Here is a 20,648-nt window from a genome sequence, read left to right on the forward strand (position 1 = left end):
TTCCCAGAATGCCCCAGGAGGACAACATGCACAGCCCCGCCCCTCGAAGCGGAAGTGCATGCGGGTACTTGGAGCTCTTGAGTCTTGCTTCCCAGAATGGCGAAGGAGAGCGCTGTCCACGGTCCTGCTTGCCTGGGGCAAAAGTGCTTGCAGCCGTGGGGAGAGCCTGGACACCACTTACAGTTGCCTTAGGAGTCCAATGATTACAGCCTCATCTTCCAGAGCGGAAATGTGGATTACTATTCTGAGTACCTCATTAAATTTCCCAGGAAACTCGAGGGGAAAATATTTCACAGACAAGTGTCTCCAAAAAGTGTCTCACAAGCACAAATGTCTCCAAAAAAAACCAGAGCTCTGGTTAACTGAGTGCCACTGACGCGTTTGCCTGGCCAGAAGTGTCTTCTTCTAGATTCTGAATCTTCTAGACTGGTTTCCAGAGGGGTAGCCTGGTAGTACTTCTGGCTAAGTGAACTTTTGGTGTTATGAATAATTGGGTTCAGTTTGGATGAATTCTGTGCTGCTGATTGAGACCAGTCTTCTCTTTTCTTTCTTCTTCTTTTATTATTTTTTAAAATTTTATGGCCACACCTATGGCATATGGAAATTCCTGGGCCAGGGACTGAATCCCAGCGACAGATGCAACGTATGCTGTGGCAACACCAGATCTTTTAACTCACCGCACTGGGCTAAGGATTGAACCTGCATCTCCGCAGTGACCCAAGACACTGCAGCTGGATTCTGTGCCATGGCAGGAACTCCTGTCTTTCCTTTTCTTTTTCTCACTTGTCCCTCCTTTCTTATATAACTATACTAGTAAGTGGTCGTCAAGGAAACATCTTATATAGGAGAGAAAAAATGAAGCTTGAAGTACAGAAAGAAAAAAAAAAAAAACGCTTCATAGTGTGGGAGCGATATGTGGGTTAAAAGTGGAGATCTTGAAAGAGGATTGACCTGAACTGCACTGGACAAAAAAATTAAGGAACACAAGATCTCAGTGTTACCTTGACTGAATTGCCTTTGTTCAGCGTGTACCTGGATGCATCTAGAACTCTTAACATGTTAACTGCCGTGATCTATTGATTCCAAAGTACCAAGAAATCGCAAAAAGGCAAGTGTTCATCACATCATAATACAGAAGCATCAAAAACTTCCAGTATTGACAATAAGGTCCTATAGTATAGCACAGGGAACTATATCCTCAGTTTTAAATGCTCACTTTAAAAGTGAATGGGGGAGTTCCTGTGGTGGCTCATTGGTAACAAACCTAACTAATATCCGTGAGGACACAGATTTGATCCCTGGCCTTGATTAGTGGATTAAGGGTCTAGCATTGCCATGAGCTGTAGTATAGGTCACAGATACAGCTCAGATCTGGAGTTGCTGTGACTGTGGTGTAGGCCGGAACAGCTCCGATTTGACCCCTAGCCTGGGACCTTCCCTATGCCATGGGTGTGGCCCTAAAAAGACCAAAAAAAGATTAAAATAATAATAATAATAATAGTAATAATAATAAAGTGGATGGAGGTTGCACTGGCAGGGAATTGCAGTAAACACTGCAATACTGAAAGGGCTAAATCCTATATAAAATGTTGAGAATGTTTCTTCTTTGAGTTGATCTTTAGATATCACATCACCTACTACCAACCTGCTATTTTCACAGTAAATCCAATAATTAGTAACATGCCTTATTATTCCACTAGCCAATTAAAATCAGAGAGGCTATGATTTATCCTGTGAGATATGGGCTCAAGTCTAGAAAAACTGTGGAAGAGCAGAAATTACCACCATCAAAAAAAAAAAAATGCCTACCAACAAAACCCAGAAAGGTTGTCCTGTCTACTTTTCTCCTTGGCAAGAACAAAATATTCTATTACCAAAACTTTAAGAAACAACACTGGAGAAAAAAGTTAAGTGTGCATATTCATCTTCCAGATTAAACATTATTAATATGTTGATCTGGTTGTCTCATGTTTTCTTTTTTTTTATTACTGAAATGAAGGTCAAATCCATGACATCTGTCATTTATCCCCCAAATATTTTCATATATTTCTCAAAAACATAAGGACATTTACTTGTATAACCACAATAATATTATCACACTGAACAAAACTAAAAATATCTCATTAATATTAATTTACCCTATCCTTATTTGAAGTTCCAAATTCTTTCAAAAGTCTTTTACACTTGGTTTTTGTGAATCAATATCAAAACCTGTCCATTTATTGCATGATTGTTGTGTAAGTCTCATGACTCTCTTGCATCTCATTGCCCTATTGCAGAAATTGTTGTCATGTAGGATTCCCACATACTTGATTTGCCTGACAGCTTCCTGGATCTGTCATCCAAATTTTCCTTCAGCTGTTTCATGTAGAGGACTCCAAAGCAATGCACCCTCAGTGTAAGACTGGAAAGAGAAGGAGACTTTCAGCTCAGCTCCAGATCATTTCTATCCCAAGAGAAGGTACTGAGGTAATCCTGAATTGTTAATGGCCTTGCGGCCAAGTGGCAGGAGAAAAGCACATTCTCTGTGAAAGAAAGGCAATATCATCCTTGACTACAAATTATCCCAACATTAAAAACTACCACATCAATAATGCGCAAAGTAAATTTTAACCTCAAAAAACTATGCTGGAACTGCTAAGGGATATGTCATATGGACAAAAATATTGAATGATCTAAGAATGTAACACAAATATGTATTTATATGCATGTAGTAAATATCCTCAAATATTTTTAATTGGAAGAATTGAAAGAGAAATACTGATTATCAAACAGAACACACGCACACAGTAAAACAAACAAAAACAAAACTGTAAGTATACAGAAGATTTCACACTGCTAGGAAATTTGATCGAATTTTACGTGGAATACACATCTATTCAGGTACATATAGAATGTTCACAAAATTTTAGCATATGTTGGACTGTAAAGCATAAATGGAAAATTTCAAAATGCTTTAATAATATAAATTATGTTATCTGGATGAGGTACAGTAAAGCTAGAAATCAGTAAGGAAATCCTTACTAGACAATTGTAGCATATCTATAAATTAAGAACACCAATCTTAAACATGGATTCCTTTTTTTTTTTTTTTTTAGGGCCGCACATGCGGCATGTGGAGGTTCCCAGGCTAGGGGTCTAATCAGAGCTGTAGCTGCTGGTCTACACCACAGCCACAGCAACACCAAATCTGAGCTATGTCTGCAACCTACACCACAGCTCAGGGCAATGCCAGATCCTCAACCCAATGGGTGAGGCCAGGGATCGAACCTGTATCCTCATGGATCCTAGTCAAATTCGTTTCTGCTGAGCCATGACAGGAACTCCTTAAACATGGATTCTTGACCTACAAAAGCTCAACAGATGTGCTCAGTGAAATATGGAATATATTTGAATTTTGAGGTAATAAAAATACATGCCAACATTTATTAGATGTAGCCAAAGCCATACTTTAAGGGACATATATATTAAATACATATAATGGGGAGTTCCTGCTATGGTGCAATGGCATGGGTAGTGTCTCCAGAGCACTGGGACAAAGATTTGATTTCTGGCCTCGCACAGAGGGTTAAGGATCCAGAGGGCAGCTGTGGCTCAGATCTGATCCCTTGCGGGTGAACTCCATTTGCCATGGAACAGCCAAAAAAGAAAAAAATAATAATATATCGGAAAAGAATAGATGCTGTAAACCAGCAAGAGACATATCCATCTCCTGAAGTTTAAAGAGGATAGCAGTGGACTTCCAGTGCCAAACAACAGAGCATATCTTACCCTCTTCCTCCTTCTATGAACAAGTAAAATCCCTACACACACAAAAAAGCACAGGGAAACGAATAGAATTCTGAAAAGGGGGGAAGAAGACGGCGACCGGCTAGGAACACCAACCAGGCCTCGAGGAAGGTGAGGTCTGTGTGTGCGCGCATGCATTCGCGCACGTGCGCCACCCTCCAAGGGCAGAACCTTTTGACTCAGTGTATTCTCTTTCGGCTGCTCTCCTTCCCCTCTTCCCTCAGCCCTGCTGTTCTGGAGCCTGTGGGCAGAGCCTTGTTCTCCATTCCTGGCCTGCACTAATGAGGGGCTACCATCCCTTTCCGACCGAGAGTTTTGGAGACTGTGAGGTGGAGCCCTGCTGACTACTATCCCTAAACTGACTCAGTGAAAGTCAGCCAAGAGGTGGCACCTACCCCGTTCCAGCCAGAAAGTGAGAGAAGGACTTCAGAGAGCTGGAACTGGAAAAAGCACTTAAAGTATCTCAGGGAAAAAAGAAAGAAGGAAGGAAGAGAAAGAAGGAGGAAATATAAGCCATGTGGCAAAATCTTTATTGATGTGGAATCTGATGGAAACAGGGGACTCTACCACTCTTTTTCATTATTGGAAAAATGTACAGCAAAACCTCAAGTAATCATAGCCCACTTAGTTTAAATTCTGCTATTGTTGTGAAATGAAGCAGTCATCTTTTGTTACACCAGATCTGGGCCTTGTGCGACCTACACCACTGCGACGCCAGATCCTTAACCCACTGAGCGAGGCCAGTATTCTCATGGATACTCGTGGGGTTCTTAACCCCCTGAGCCACAGCTGGGAACTCCTGAAGTGGCCATCTTCACCTCCCTCAGCCTGATTTTTTTCATTTGCACTATCCGGATGTGTCCACTTCATGAAAAAGGGAACACTATATTAGGAGAAATAAAGCAAATCCAAAATTTCCTGAAACTTGGTAATATAGCCTTTTTTTTTTTTTTTTTTTTTTTTTAGGACTGCGCCTTCGGCATATGGAATTTCCCAGGCTAGGGGTCGAATCGGAGCTTCAACTGCAGCCTATACCACACCCAAAGAATGAGGCCAGGGATTGAACCGGAATCCTCATGGATACTGAGCCCCCAAAGGAACACCTCTTTTTGAAGAAAAGCACGTGTGCTACCAAGGCACAGTTGAGGGAGAAGGAATAACCCCTGACATCACTGTTGCCAGCCCCACCCAGGTTAGTTGGGGGGCTGCAAGGGAAGGGTGAGAACATTAAACTGGCTGGACTGCTGGGTCTCACTCACCTGTATGATTTCCTCGCATGTCCTTCTTCCCAAGTTGCCCTTTCCTCTTTTCTCACCTTCCAGACACCTCAGGTCCCTATCCTGGACTCTTAGAAGATTCTTACTAGCTGCTCAGGCTTTTTTTTTTTTTTTTTTTTGTCTTTTGTCTTTTTGTCTTTTGTTGTTGTTGTTGTTGTTGTTGTTGCTATTTCTTGGGCCGCTCCCGCGGCATATGGAGGTTCCCAGGCTAGGGGTTGAATCGGAGCTGTAGCCACCGGCCTACGCCAGAGCCACAGCAACGCGGGATCCGAGCCACGTCTGCAACCTACACCACAGCTCACGGCGACGCCGGATCGTTAACCCCCTGAGCAAGGGCAGGGATCGAACCCGCAACCTCATGGTTCCTAGTCGGATTCGTTAACCACTGCGCCACGACGGGAACTCCTGCTCAGGCTTTTAGATCTTATTCTTTCACTTTTCTTATTTTCCTGAAGGCCATGCCATCCCCTAGGACCTGAATAACTAGAACAGAAGGCTACAGAATAGCTTTTTTTTTTTTTTTTTTTTTTTGAGATATCTCAGGGGAAATTTCTTTTGGCAAGGAGTGATGTCTTGTCTTTTCCTGCTTTCATTTTCTAGAATTCTACTTGTGTTCCGGGAGTCCTGTAGCGTGAGGAGAAGCGCTAAATTAGCTGAAATGGAGAGTTCCCGCTGTGGTGTCACGAGATTGGTGGCGTCTCAGGAGCCTCAGGACATAGGTTCAATCCCCGGCCTGGTACAGTGCGTTAAGAATCTGGCATTGCCATGGCTGTGGCATAGGCTGCACCTGTGGCTGGGATCTGACCCCCCCGACCAGGAACTCCACATGCTGCGAGGAGGAAAAAAAAATTAGCTGAAAGCTTCAATCTTGGCTTTCAAAAGTTCCCACCAAAAATTCGATATCCAGGCTTTGTCCATTTGTTCTCGGAACACTGACCACATATGGGTTGAATTTAAGACACGTTGCTTAGCTTAGAGAAGAAGCTCAGATTACTGGGCTATTTAACTCCTTAGAACTGTGAGTCACAGAGACAGAAGAGTATAAACTGTATCTAATCCACTATTTAGTGTGTCCATTTAATTTTATTTTAAAAATAGAATTCCAGGTACAGCAGCCATTGACTGACTGTTCCAAACCCACTTCTCCGGGGCTGGACTGCTTCCCTTCCAGTTAGGTGTGGCCACATGAGTCAGTTCAGGCCAGTGGGTCGTGAAGGGAAGCCTTGGGCATCATTTGCAAGCCTGGCCCAGGAAAAACTTCCCATGTTTGATCTTTTCTTTTTGTTTGCCAATGGCATGGAAAGGACCCTGAGGAGGGTAGAGCCACAGGACTGACAGAGCCTGGGTCCCTGACTTATCCTGTGGAGGGTGCCTGGTAACCAGGAGCCCCCTCCCTGAACTCAACCAGCCTGAAGCTCCCTCAAGTTAGCCTGAAGGAAAGTTCTATTGTATTAAGCCCCTGAGATGTGGGGGATTACTTAGAACGGCTGCCCTATCCCCACGTGAAAGGAAAGTTGTACTGTATGACTTTTGCTTATTTCCTTTGAATCATTAATAACATGTTGATTCGTGTGATTCTGACATGAAAATTGATTACTTTGTGTTAGCACAGGAGGTAATAGAATGGAAAGAATATGAACTTTGTGGTTCTCAATTTTTCACGAATTTTAGAAGAGTGACCAACATTCATCAGTAGGAAATAAGTGAAGTAAATAATTCATACAAATAGTGGGACATTGTGTAGCCCTTAAAAGGATGTAGCAGATGAATGTGTTGATAGGGTAAAGGTTTTCAACATATTGATAGGTTAAAAAAATTAGAAAATAGTATGCATGGTATAATCCTAGTTTTGAAAAAATATTATATACTATGTTACATGAGGCCAAAGTATTTACAGTATGTATGTAGGTGGTGAGTTTGAGTATTCAAAGAATTTCACTTACATGGTGAGTTTTTCTGTACAATTTTATTTGCAATGTTTCAGTATTAATTTCAAGTCAGTTTACTGAGGTGTAATTTGTAATGATAATATTTACTCTTCTTAGTATATAGTTGTGTGAATTTTGACTAACATATATACCATCAAAATCAAGATACGGAATACTTCCATCACTCCAAAAAGTTTCCTCAAGCCTTTTGTATTAAGAACATTCTTCTTCTTCTTCTTCTTTTTTTTTTTTTTTTTTTTTTTGTCTTTTCTAGGGCCACTCCCTTGGCATATGGAGGTTCCCAGGCTGGGGGTCTAATCGGAGTTGTAGCTGCCGGCCTACGCTACAGCCACAGCAATGCCAGATCCGAGTCGTGTCTGCGATCCACACCATGGCTCACGGCAACGCCAGAACCTTAACCCACCGAGCAAGACCAGGAATCGAACCAGCAACCTCATGGTTCCTAGTCGGATTTGTTAACCACTGAGCCATGATGGGAACTCCTGTTCTTCATTTTTTAATATTTCTTAGGCTATTCTTGTTTTGTTACTTTTTGCATAGATCTCTTTATGAGGGTTTCTGGACTTCTCTTGCGGTGCAGTGGGTTAAGGATCTGGTATTGTCACTGCAGTAGCTTGGGTGGCTGCTGTGGCCCAGGTTTGATCCCTGACCCAGGAACTTCCACATGCCATGGGTACATCCAAAAAATAAAAAATAAAAAAGGTGGGGGTGGGTTTTATTTTTTAGAAAATATAGAGCTTATAGTTGGGTCTTGCTTTTTTATCCTATCTGACAATCTCTCTTTTTTTTTTTTTTTTTTTTTTGGCCACATTTGTGGCATGTGGAAGTTTCCAGGCCAGGGGTCAAATCCATGCCACAGCAGCAATCCAAGCCACTGCAGTGAGAATGCCAGATCCTTAACCTGCTGCACCCACAAGAGAACTCCCCAATTTGACAATCTCTATTTTAAGTGGTCTGTTTAGAACATTTACATTTAATGTAATTATTGATCACAGGATTTGAACCTACCATCATACCATCATGCTAATTGTTTTCTATTTGTACCATGTGTTATTTGTTCAATTTTCCTATTTGCTTTTGGATTATCCTTTAAAATTCTGTTTTATCTCCACTACTATCTTATTAGTTATATGCCACTTAAATATAATTTTTAAATGGTTGCTCTTGGGCTTATAATTTTCAGTATACCTTCTAATAATGTTAATTCCATAGTATATGACATCATCTTTCATTTTCATTTTTGGCTATACTCATGGCATATGAAAATTCCCAGGCCAGGGATCAAATCTGAGCCACAGCTGTGGGAACATCAGATCCTTAAGCCCACTGTACCACCGCAGGAATGCCACTTTACTTTTATGTATGCTTATGACAAACTTAAAAAACCTTGCTCCTGTTTTTGCTTAAGGGACGTATGTCCTCTAATGATTAAAAATGAGGAAATTATGTATTTATTTTTCTTTTTTGCTCGCCCTCAGCATACAGAGGGACCAGGCTAGGGATCAGATCAGAGCTGAAGTTGCAACCTACACTGCAGCTTTGGCAACGCCGGATCCTTTAAACCCACTGTGCTGGGCTGGGGATCAAACCTGCATCTTGGTGCTGCAGAGACTCCGCCGATGCCATTGTACCACAGTGGGAACACTGAGAAAAATTACTTTATACGTACTTCCATTTTAACCATTTTTAAAGTCCTTTATTTCTTCGTAGATCCAAGTCTATTCCTTGTATGATATTCTTCCAGCCTGTAGAAAACTCCTTCAATACTTCTTAGAGTGCAGATCTGCCAGCAGCATAATCTATTACCTTTTGTTCATAAGAAAATGTCTATTTCTTTTTAGGGCCACACCCATGATATTTGTAAGTTTCCCAGGCCAGGGATTGAATCCCAGCCACAGCTGAGACCTATGCCAGAGCTGTGGCAATGCTGGATCCTTAAACCACTGTGCAGGGCCCGGGATCAAATCTGCATCTCTGCAGTGATCTGACCTGCTACAGTTGGATTCTTAACCCACTGTGCTACAGTGGGAACTCCAAAAATCTCTTTATTTTGCATACTTTTAAAGAAGATTTTGTTCATCAGGCTTGGAATTTTTGATTCATTATATTTTATTTGAGAATGTTAAAGATGTTATTCTATTGTCTTCTAGATTGCATGGTTTTTTTTTGTTTTTTTGTTTGTTTTTTTGTTTTTGTCTTTTGCTAGGGTGCACCCTCGGCATATGGAGGTTCCCAGGATAGGAGTTGAATTGGAGCTGTAGCTGCCGGCTTACACCACAGCCTATTTATGAGTTCTTAAAAAATCATCTTTTGTTATAATTTTCTTTTCTATCATTTCCCACTTGATTCTTCATTAATTGCCACTGAACTTCCCCCATCTGTTCATGCAGTCTGCCCTTTTAATGAAAGCATTTAACACAGCAACCAGTCTTCTATTTCCAAAACATGGTTGTCTCTAAGTGTGGTCATATGGCTTGGGCTGCTGTTTCTTGGAAGAGGGTTGTGTGTTTTGTTTAAATCTTATAATTTTTGATTGAATGTAAGATACTATGTATTGAACAATAGAGATGGAAGTAAACAGTATTTTGTCTGGAACTGGGCACCTCTCTTTTTGTGGGATGTCAGGGTGGGCGTCAAATTGGTCTGCTCAGGAATTATGAGGAAACTGGATTCTGCTGTTGGAATAGTTACAGGCAGTACAACTGTTTCAGATTTTCCTCACGTCACCTTATACAAGGGTGGGAGCTGGAGTGCTGGAGGGTTTTTCTCAATGGTCTCGCTCCACCTTCAGCTCTTGGCCACCCCTGTGCACTTGCCCTTTCCCTATGTGGCCTGCTTCTGTTGGTCACGAAGAGCAAGTAGCCTTCTTATGGGGACCAGTGTTGACCCTTCTTCTCTTGCCTTAGTCTTCGTCTTGAGTAGCGACTGCAGAGGTCAGAGACCTGATGTAGTTTGGGAGCTAGGACTACTCAGCACTAAAAATGAGAGCTATTTCTTGGGCTGTAAACAAAAAAGCAGGCGATACAGTCATCTTATGAGCAAACTGCAGACGAGTGTTTGAAGACAGCCGCCAATCAAAGCCAAGACATAACGGGACCAAGGCGAGATAATTAAAGAAAAGCAATGTAAAGATCCCTTGACTGGCCCGGACCCAAGTCTTACCCTTCCTGTATCTTTTCATTTAAAGGAACTGAGAAATATTTTTGGGTTAAGCAACTCTGAGTTACACTGTTACCTACACCCAAAAGCGTCCTAACTGATACAACCATCATGAGCTCTCATGAAGTTCCCTTGGAAGTGATAGCAGTAAAGAAATGCATTTGAGGAGTTACCCTCCTAGCTCAGTGGAAATGAACCTGACTAGCATCCATGAGGATGCAGGTTCGATCCCTGGCCTTGCTCAGTGGGTTAAGGATCCTGTGTGGCTGTGGCTGTGGCACAGGGCCAGGAGCTACATACAGCTCTGATTTGACTCCTAGCCTGGGAACCTCCAAATGCCACAGGTACAGCCCCAAAAAATAATAATTAAAAAAAAAGACAAATTCATTTGAAGCCCTAAATTTCTGCTGATACTGTGAAAACTGAACTAGCAATTTGGAAGCCAGGTTAAGCCAGTGTGTTGTTCACCCCATTCATCCAACAGGGGGAAATGTGACAGAAAAACTATGGGGCTCCAATTTATGCTACTACTGAATTGTGCTAGGACACTTAAGGCTGCATAGGCTTTGAGACCTAAAGAAATTTTATGGAAAGGAAAAGCTGCGGACACCTAATTTACCGGTATCCTCTAAAGACTTCTGAAAATTAACTTCAGGTGTTTTATTCTTTAATTTTGGCCATAATGTCATCAAATGAAATACAGCAACCCCATTAAGAGTTCTTAGTTATAAAGGGGCAGTATTTCAGTAGTTTATTGCTTTGGTAAAATTAGTAAATGTTAATTGTGAATTTTAAAAAATAAGTACAAAAAGAAACTAAGCCAAAATTTTGCTTGTCACAGAAAACCACTGTATACATGATAGTAAGTAATCCTTCACAGAGTATTAAGCATATATGTGAATGTTTATGTATACAGACTTAACTGGCTATTAAGAGGCACAATCTGTGGTTTTTTAAACAAATGCATGATCCTTTTGTCATTTTAGATTGATTCCATACTTTCTGTAGCTTTTAATTTCAGGAACACAGAGAAATTTATCTAAACTCAGTATTTTTTTTCTTTTTTCGGCCACCCCTGTGGGATATGGAAGTTCCCAGACAGGGACTGAATCTGAGCTGTAGCAGCGACCTATGCCACAGCTGCAGCAATGCTGGATACTTAACCCACTGCACCAGGCTGGGGACTGAACCCAGGCTCCCTCAGAGACAACACCAGATCCTTAACCCGCTGCACCACAGTGGGAACTCCATAAACTTATTAATTTCTAATTTTAAAAATTACCTTCATATACACATCTTTTCAGTTAAAAGTGCTTTATCATAAATTATTATTCTACAATTTCCAGACTTTACATTTTGATACATACTACACGACTCTTCTCTAACAGACTTGAGTTTTTCACTGCCTCCAACAACAATTCATTATTCTTGAAGGTACAGACTAGTAAGTAAAAGGAAATCCTATCTTAATAATCAATATGTTTGAAAAAATATTTTGAAAAATTCAAGAATTTTTCCTTTCTTTGTGTGAGTGGAAGAAGTATGGGGGTATAAAACTTGATAAAGTCCTCCAAACTTGTCACAAATCCTGCCTAACAGGGTGCAAATTGGGCAAGGGCTATAACTTAGATCAAAAGGACTTTGACGCAGATACGGAGACTGAAAAACCAAGTACTGTAATTTTGACATTTATTAAGAAAGTATTTTTCCTTGGTAAATAATTTCTGACACTTTCAAAATATTACAGTAAAACTCTGCCTTAACACACAGGGCAGGAGTAAAAATTATATAAAATGCAGCGTTCCATTTTTGCAAAGTTAACCAGAAACACTGTTTTATCAGTTGTACTGTCATTTAAAGTGCACACAGGTATACACACACACACACACACACACACAGCTACACTGAAACAGACAGTAGACTGTAGAGAAAGAGACCAAATGCTAAGAAATTCAGCACATCCCTGTCTATGAGGGACAAAGGGAGAGAACCAATCCCCACAGGGTTAGAACCAAGTTCGTGTAATTTCGGACTGCAGTGCAGCCCATGTTCTACATTTCAAATAGTATTTCAAATAGTATTGAAGTGCTTATATCAGGGTCATATGCAGGATTCCTCTTCCAAATCCAGTTTAAAATGATTTTTTTTTGGGGGGGGAAGTAGCGTAATAAATTTTCAAACACAACATCTTTACACACTTGTAATCATTTAGCAAAAAGTACTGAGGACCTACACTGAGGTGTGCAGTGTCACGGTTTGGGAGACGTAGCAATGCAGGAAGCCCCTTCTCTCCATAAGCTTACATTCCAGTGGACACGGCGTGACGGATGCTCATCACTGTACTTTTGTTAAAAATTCTGACCATACCCTTTATAAACCCTGGCGCGAATGATTAAACTCAGGAACAATGACTGACGTTAAAGTTCTCACCAAATCCCTCTGGAACCCTTCTCGTTGGCTCTCTCGGCTCTGCAGGCTCCTGACGACTGTGAATGTCGGTGTCGGGCAGAAACATTACATTCTCACGAAAGAAATTATTGTTTTTCTGTAAGAATTCGAGTGAATGGAAAACTTCAGCTCCCCTCTGAGGACTTGAGGACCAACTAGAAGACCATTTTACAGAACTTCCTTTCTGTATGGATCCTCTGATGAAGGGTAAGCTTGACTGTACTCTTCACTTTTATAGAATTTATCATCACTGTGGACTCTTTGATGAATTAGGAGACCTGAGCTCCAACGGAAACCCTTACCACACGCATCACATGTGTAGGGCGTCTCTCCTGTGTGGACTCTCTGATGAGCCTGAAGGTTTGATCTCTGACTGAAGCCCTTTCCACACACCTCACATTTGTATGGTTTTTCCCCAGTGTGGACTCTGTGGTGGGCTTGAAGACTTGAAAACCCACTGAAACCCTTGCCGCACTGTTCACATTTATAGGGCCTTCCTTCTGTGTGGACCCGCTGATGTGCCTGAAGGCGTGAACTCTCACTGAACCCCTTCGTGCACACCTCACACTTATATGGTTTCCCTCCTGTGTGGCCCCTCCGATGTGCTTCAAGGCGTGAGCTCTGACTAAAGCCCTTCCCACACATCTCGCATTTATATGGCTTCACTCTAGTGTGGACCCTTTGATGACCTTGAAGATAGGCTCTCTGGCTGAAGCCTTTCCCACATACCTCACATATATAAGGTCTCTCTCCAGTGTGGACACTCTGATGGCTTTGCAAGTATGATCTCTGACTGAAGCTCTTACCACACTCATCACATTGGTAGGGCTTCTCTCCTGTGTGGACTCTCTGATGGGCCAGCAGAGTTGAGGCCTTACTGAAACCCTTATCACATTCTCCACATTTATAGGGCTTCTCTCCTGTGTGAACCCTCTGATGAATCTGAAGATTAAAGCTCCAGCTGAAGCCCTTCCCACATTCCTCACATTTGAATGGTTTTTCTCCTGTGTGGACTCTCTGGTGGCCTTGAAGGTGTGAACTCCGACTGAAGCCCTTCCCACACTCCTCACACTTGTATGGCTTCTCTCCAGTGTGGACCCTCTGGTGGCCTTGAAGGTATGAATTGCGGCTGAAGCCCTTCCCACACTCCTCACACTTGTAGGGCTTCTCTCCAGTGTGGACTCTCTGATGGGCTTGAAGGTATGAACTCCGACTGAATCCCTTATCACACTCCTCACATTTATAAGGTTTCTCTCCCGTGTGGACTCTCTGATGAACATTAAGAACTGACCTGTGGCTGAAGCCTTTGCCACATGTGTTACATTTGTATGGCTTCTCTCCAGTGTGGACTCTCTGATGGTCCTTATGTTTGGAATTCCAGTTGAAGCCATTCCCGTACTCTTTATAAGTTTTCTCCCTGATGTGAATTTTCTGATGATCTTGAAGATAGGAATTTTGGCTGAAGCTGTTACCACATGCGTAATGTTTATATGGTTCTTCCCTAGTGTGGACTATGTGAAGGTCTTGAAAACGTGAGGCCAGACTGAAGCCATTACCACACTCCTCAGGATTATAGGGAATCCCTCCCACATGAACTCTGTGCTGAATGTTACCATCTGGGTCACAAATGCAGCCTGTCTCGCACTCCACATCTGTGTACACTTTCTCTTCAGTGTGAATTTTCTGATGGGCTTGAAGACAAGAACTCGGATTAAAGACATTCCCATTCTCCTCAAATTCCTGGGGTTCCTCCTCAGTATGGACCCTGCATGTACTAGGAAGGTCTAAGCGATGCCTGAAGGCTTTCTCATAAGTGTTGCATCTACAGGGAGCCTCTCCTGTGTGAGTGAGTTCGTAAGCGTCAGGGGAGGAGCGCTGATGGAGGTCGCCATGTTCACGTTTGCACGGCTTCTCCTCCGCAGGTCCTTCCTGAGGGGGTTGCAGGTGTGAACTCCCCAAAACACAATCACCTCCTCTATGAACACTCTGATGAATGTAAAGAACACAACTATAACCACAGTCCTTTCCACACGGACTGTATGCATCCGGCTTCCCTTCTAAGTGCAACTGCTGATGAACTTCAGAGCCAGAGTCATTGCTGAAGGCGCTTCGGTACTCATTCCTGGGGTAGGGCTTTTGCCCTGTTTGAATTAAGTCTTCATTAAGCAATGAAACCTTCATGATATCCTCTCCACAGTCATGGCAGCTATAGTTTTTTTCTGTTCTGGGGACACCCAGATTATCACTGTGATGTGAGAGCCAACTGATGGCAGACTTACACACATTATTTTTCATGGAAATTTGTTGACACCTGCATGGATGATTATGTGACTCTGTAAGATACAGTTTCCTCCAAGAATGCTGGGCTCTCCAAGAGGGAAATTCTTGATTTTTTATGTAATTGGAATCATCTATATGAGTCAATACACAATTCTCATCTTCAGAAGTCTGAATTGGTATTCCTGCCCAAACCTGGCAGGGGGAATCACCTTGTTTTTGCAACTGAGAAATATTCCCTTGAAACTGTTTCATGGAATCTTGACACCTGGTTAACTCACGGGTACTTTGTTGCCAGGTCTGCCACACTGAAAGCTCTTTGGGAAAAAGGCAGCTTAATCCCACTTCTTGAACACTTTCCAGACTATGATGACTCTTGGTGCCTATAAGAATAAAGAGAATTCAGATATGTGTGCAGTGAATACTTTTAATCAGAGACGTCAAGATTTTGGACTTAGATCATGACATGAAACTTCAATAAATTAGAGGAAAATTCATGTTAATACCTCTGACAATACCTAGAAAATGGCTCATCTTTGGCCACACCAGGACAATAATTTCGGATCCACAGAATTTGGGTTATCTCTATGCCTCAAAATCAGGGCTTTGCAACACAATCTGGACATCGAAGATGGTGGCCCTGTTCAAAAGGCCTAGTTAAACCATATACACATGACCATGGGGTTATCACAGGCTGCCTGGAGATCCAAGGAGAAAACAGAAGGGCACAGGCTCAGATTGGAAATACGGTTTCAAGAGGACAAATGCTTTTTACTCTGACAGTACCCTTTCCTGTTTTTTCCTCTGGCACATGGCATGGTAATGCCTTTGTTTCTAAGATGATTGTGTGTTAAATGCTGTGCAGACAAAGGTAAACGCAGATCTTTCACCTATGTTTGAGGTATGATATGGCCAACTATAATGAGTTATTTATCTTCATGAGAACAGTAGGCTTTACGAAGTCACTGTAAATCACTATCAGTCAAAACTCCTTTCAAAAGATACTCTGCAACTCTCAAGGGCCATGGTGCAGGTCAGAATGTGAAGCACTGTCACAGAATTCAACTCCGAAGACATCAGGAAATAATGGAGGCTGAGGGAGGAAAGCACAGGTAGGTTTCATGGTAACTCAACGCAACTCCTCAAACAAAACTCAATGAAGGCCGACTTTGGCATGTGTCATTTTGTGGAAAAGTACTTTAATGTTTAGAAAATCTGAGGCACTGGAAGGGCTGAAGATGGGCGTGTTTGGGCGGAAATGGCTTGTTCCACAGCTGTTAAAGCTCTGATTATAAGCAGATAGCAGATCTTCAATCCTGGTGAGAAATATACTTACTCCCTGAGGAGTAAAGAGAGTTGAACAATAACATGCACTCTCCTAACACCTGGTGGTATGTTCATTCTCTTTTAGTATCCGGAAGAAAAAAAAAGAAAAAGCAGTGGAAGAGGATTTCTTCTTCTTTTTACAGTCCCACCTGTGGCATATGGAAGTTCCTGGGTTAAGGGCTGATGCAGGGCTGGAGATGCAGGCCTACACCACAGCAACATCAGATCCAAGCCACATCTGCGACCTATGCTGCTGCTGGCAACAACACCGGATCCTTAACCCAGTGAGGGAGGGCAGGGATTGAACCCCCATTCCCACGGACACTACCGAGCCACGATGGGATCCTGAAGGATTTTTTAAAATCCTATCATGAATATTACCCTCAAACATACTAATTCTTCCTCTCTACTGTGTATTCCTGTCTCTGCACTCTGGAATGGATTACCCACAAGGACAAGCACTTTGCTATGTCCACTGCTTTAGCCTCACTGCCTGCAACACTCCTAGGGAACAGAGTTGTTCTATAAGCATAGAATGAACAAGTCAGAGTCCGAAGCACTCTCACTCACAGAACTAAACAGGCACATATAGGTCAGTTATTTTTCATAGGAAAGGAACTGGGGATTGCAGTTTTACTGTAAAGTTGAAAGGCTGAATGAGAAGTGGTGCTACACTCAGATGCCACTTGCTGATGGGAAAAGCAAAGGTCACAAGAATCTTATGAGCCATGTCTTTTATTTTTCAAATAATCTTTGAAAGGTGTAGTTTTTCTGGTACAAAATCTTACCTGCAGCCCCACCCTAACCACAACTTTTATTATTATTATTATTTTAATGGCCTCACCCACGACATATGGAAGTTTCTGGGTCAGGGACTGAATCCGAGCTGCAGCTGCAACCTACACCATTACTGCAGCAACACTAGATCCTTAACCCACTACACCTGGCCAGGGATCGAACCCACATCTCTGCAGCAACTCAAGCTGCTGCAGTCAGATTCTTAACCCTGTGTACCACAGTGGGAACTCCATAACCCTGACTTAAAAAAAAAAAAAAAAAGACCACACTGACGATTGTGTGGCCTCAGGCTCTGAGGCAGTAAACTGACTGCAGGGTAACACTTTACCTAAAGTGTAGGTACTCATGCCAGTACTTTAAAAAAATGTTTAGTGATGTCTCTGGTTTCTCAAAACTGAACTTTTCAGTTACTACATTAATATTTTGTCACCTAAAGATGAAGTGATGTGACATGCAATAAGAAGCATGTCAAATACAGTAAATAGCTTATATGTGAGCAGTTTGGACTAGAGTTAATCACAAATGCTTACAGTTTACTTCTGGTATCATCAAAAACACTCAATGTATATCCATAAAGACACAGTTCAATATGTCATGTCTTTTGGGAGTTCCCACTGTGGTTCAGTGGGTTATAAACCTGACTAGTGTTCATGAGGATTCAATCTCTGGCCTCACTCAGTGGGTTAAGGATCCAGTGTTGCTGTGAGCTGTGGTGTAGTTCACAGATGGGGCTCAGATCCTGCGTTGCTATGGCTGTGGCGGTAGGCTGGCAGCTGCATCTCTGATTCTAACTCTAGCCTGGGAACTTCCATATGCCCCAGGTATGGCCCTAAAAAGCCAAAAAAAAAAAAAAAAAAAAGAGTCATATCTTTTGGGACTGATGTGGCAGCTTCAAAATATGAAAGCAGCTTGCTAGTCAAAGCCCAATTTCTTACAAAGCACATGTTTCAATACAAATCTGGACATAATTTCTGACATAAGAATTTCTCAAGGAGTTCCACTGTGGTGCAGTGGTTAACAAATCCAACTAGGAACCGTGAGGTTGTAGGTTCGATCCCTGGGCCTCACTCAGTGGGTTAAGGATCTGGCATTGCTGTGAGCTGTGGTGTAGGTCACAGATGTGACTCAGATCCCAAGTTGCTGCGGCTGTGGCATAGGCCGGTGGCTACAGCTCCAATTGGACTCCTAGCCTGGGAACCTCCATATGCCACAGGTGTGGCCCTAGAAAAGACAAAAGGACCAAAAAAAATTACCTTAAATGTCAATGGACTGAATGCTCTATTCAAAAGACACAAAGTAGCAGACTGGATAAAAAAAAATAAGAGCCTACACTATGCTGCCTATAAAAGACTCATCTTAGGGCAAAGTACACATATAAACTGAAAGTGAAGGGATGGAAAAAGATATTTCATGAGAATGGAAATGACAGGAAAGCAGAAGTCGCAATACTTATATCAGACAAAATAGACTTTAAAGCAAAGACCATAAAGAAAGACAAAGGGCACTATTTAATGATAAAAGGATCACTTCAAGAAGAGGATATTACACTCGCCAATATATATGCCCCTAATATAGGAGCAGCCAAATACATACAATAAATATTAACAGACATAAAAGGAAAAACTGATGGGTATACAATAATAGTAGGATATTTTAACACCCCACTCACATCAGTGGACAGATCCTCTAGACAGAAAATCAATAAGGCAACAGAGACCCTAAATGACACAATAGAACAGTTAGACTTAATTGAATATTTTCAGGACATCACATCCAAAAAAGTCAGAATATACATTCTTTTCAAGTGCACATGGAACATTCTAAAGGAGTGACCACATGCTGGGACACAAAACTAACCTCAACAAATTCAAGAGTATAGAAATTATTTTAAGTATCTTCTCTGACCACAATGGCATGAAACTAGAAATCAACCACAGGAAAAGAAATGAGAACAAACTGACAACATAGAGACTAAACAACATGCTACTAAAAAACCAATGGGTCAACAGGAAATCAAAAGGGAAATTAAAAAATACTGCAAGGAGCTCCAGTCATGGCTCAGCAGAAATGAATTTGACTAACATCCATGAGGACGCAGGTTTGATCCCTGGCTGTGCTCAGTGGGTTAAGGATCCGGCATTACCGTGAGCTCTGGTGTAGGTCACAGACATGGCTCAGATCCCATGTTGCTGTAGCTGTGGTGTAGGCCGGCAGCTGTAGCTCTGATTCAACCCCTAGCCTGGGAACCTCCATATGCTGTGGGTGCGGCCCTAAAAGGACAAAAAGACAAAAAAAAAAAAAAAAAGTAGCAAAAAAAAAAGACACATCTCAAATTGACAACTTAACCTACCACCTAGAAGAATTAGAAAAAAAAAAAAAAGAACAAATAAAACCTAAAGTCAGCAGAAGGAAGGAAATCGTAAATATCAGAGAATAAATCAATAATAAAGATTCAAAAAATAACAGAAAAAAATCAATGAACCCAAGAGCTGGTTCTTTGAAAGGATAAACAAAATTGACAAACCTCTGGCCAAACTCACCAAGAAGAACAGAAAGAGAACCCAAACAAACAAAGTAAGAAATGAAAAAGGAGAAATCTCAATGGATACTAAAGAAATACTAAAAACCACTAGAGAATACTAGAAACAATTACATGCCAACCCATTTGACCACCTAGAAGCAATGGACAACTTTCTAGAGACATACAGCCCACCAAAATGGAATCCAGAAGAAATAGATCATTTAAACAGAAACAAAATTGAATATGTAATAAAAACACTCCCTACAAATAAAATGAAATTGAATATGCAATAAATGAAATGAAATTTCACTAGAAATGAAATTGAACATGTAATAAGAACACTCCTTACAAACAAATGTCCATGACCAGATGGCTTCACAGAAGAATTCTATCAAACATACAAAAAACTTATATCCATCCTTCTTAAACTTCTCTAAAAGACTGAAGAAGGAACACTCTCGAAGACATTCTATGAAGCCACCATCACCCTAATACCAAAACCAGACAAAGATACTACCAAAAAAAAACAAAAAACAAAAAACAAAAAACAAAAACTACAGGCCAATATCTTTAATGAATATAAATGCAAAAATTCTCAATAAAATTTTAACCAACCAAATTCAACAACATATATAAAAGATCATACATCATGGCCAAGCGAGAGTCATTCCAAGTTCACAAGAATGTTTCAACACACACAAATCAATCAACTTCACCACATTAACAAAAGTCAAAAACCACATGATCATCTCAATAGAAAAAGCGTGTGACAAAGTCCAACACCCATTCGTGATAAAAACTCTTACCAAAGTGGGTTTAGAGGGAACATATCTTAATATAATAAAAGCCATTCATGGCAAACTCACAGCCAATATAATATTCAATGAGAAAAGTTGAAAGCCTTTCAGCTAAAATCTCGAACAAAACAAGGATGCCCACTCTTACCAATTTTATTCAACACAGTATTGGAAGTCCCAGCCACAGCAATCAGACAAAAAAAAAAAAAAAAAAAAAGAGGGAGTTCCCGTCGTGGCGCAGTGGTTAACGAATCCGACTAGGAACCATGAGGTTGCGGGTTCGATCCCTGCCCTTGCTCAGTGGGTT

At 41.4% G+C, this 20,648-nt stretch overlaps 1 protein-coding gene across 1 annotated transcript in view; it reads right to left on the reverse strand.

Moving 5' to 3' along the window:
- Window positions 1-11,850: 11,850 nt before the first annotated feature.
- Window positions 11,851-20,648, reverse strand: part of ZNF112 (zinc finger protein 112) — a 29,266-nt gene continuing 20,468 nt past the window's right edge. Inside the window, 1 exon segment of the mRNA NM_001435282.1 lies at window positions 11,851-15,282. Within this exon segment, the coding sequence (NP_001422211.1) occupies window positions 12,791-15,282 (2,492 nt within the window). The 3' untranslated portion in view covers window positions 11,851-12,790.

Source organism: Sus scrofa, chromosome 6 (assembly GCF_054392235.1).
Source record: "Sus scrofa isolate SSC_HxYL_T2T_F1_AM1 chromosome 6, Sscrofa_HxYL_maternal_Yorkshire_Landrace_v2.0, whole genome shotgun sequence".
Classification (NCBI taxonomy): Eukaryota; Metazoa; Chordata; class Mammalia; order Artiodactyla; family Suidae; genus Sus; species Sus scrofa.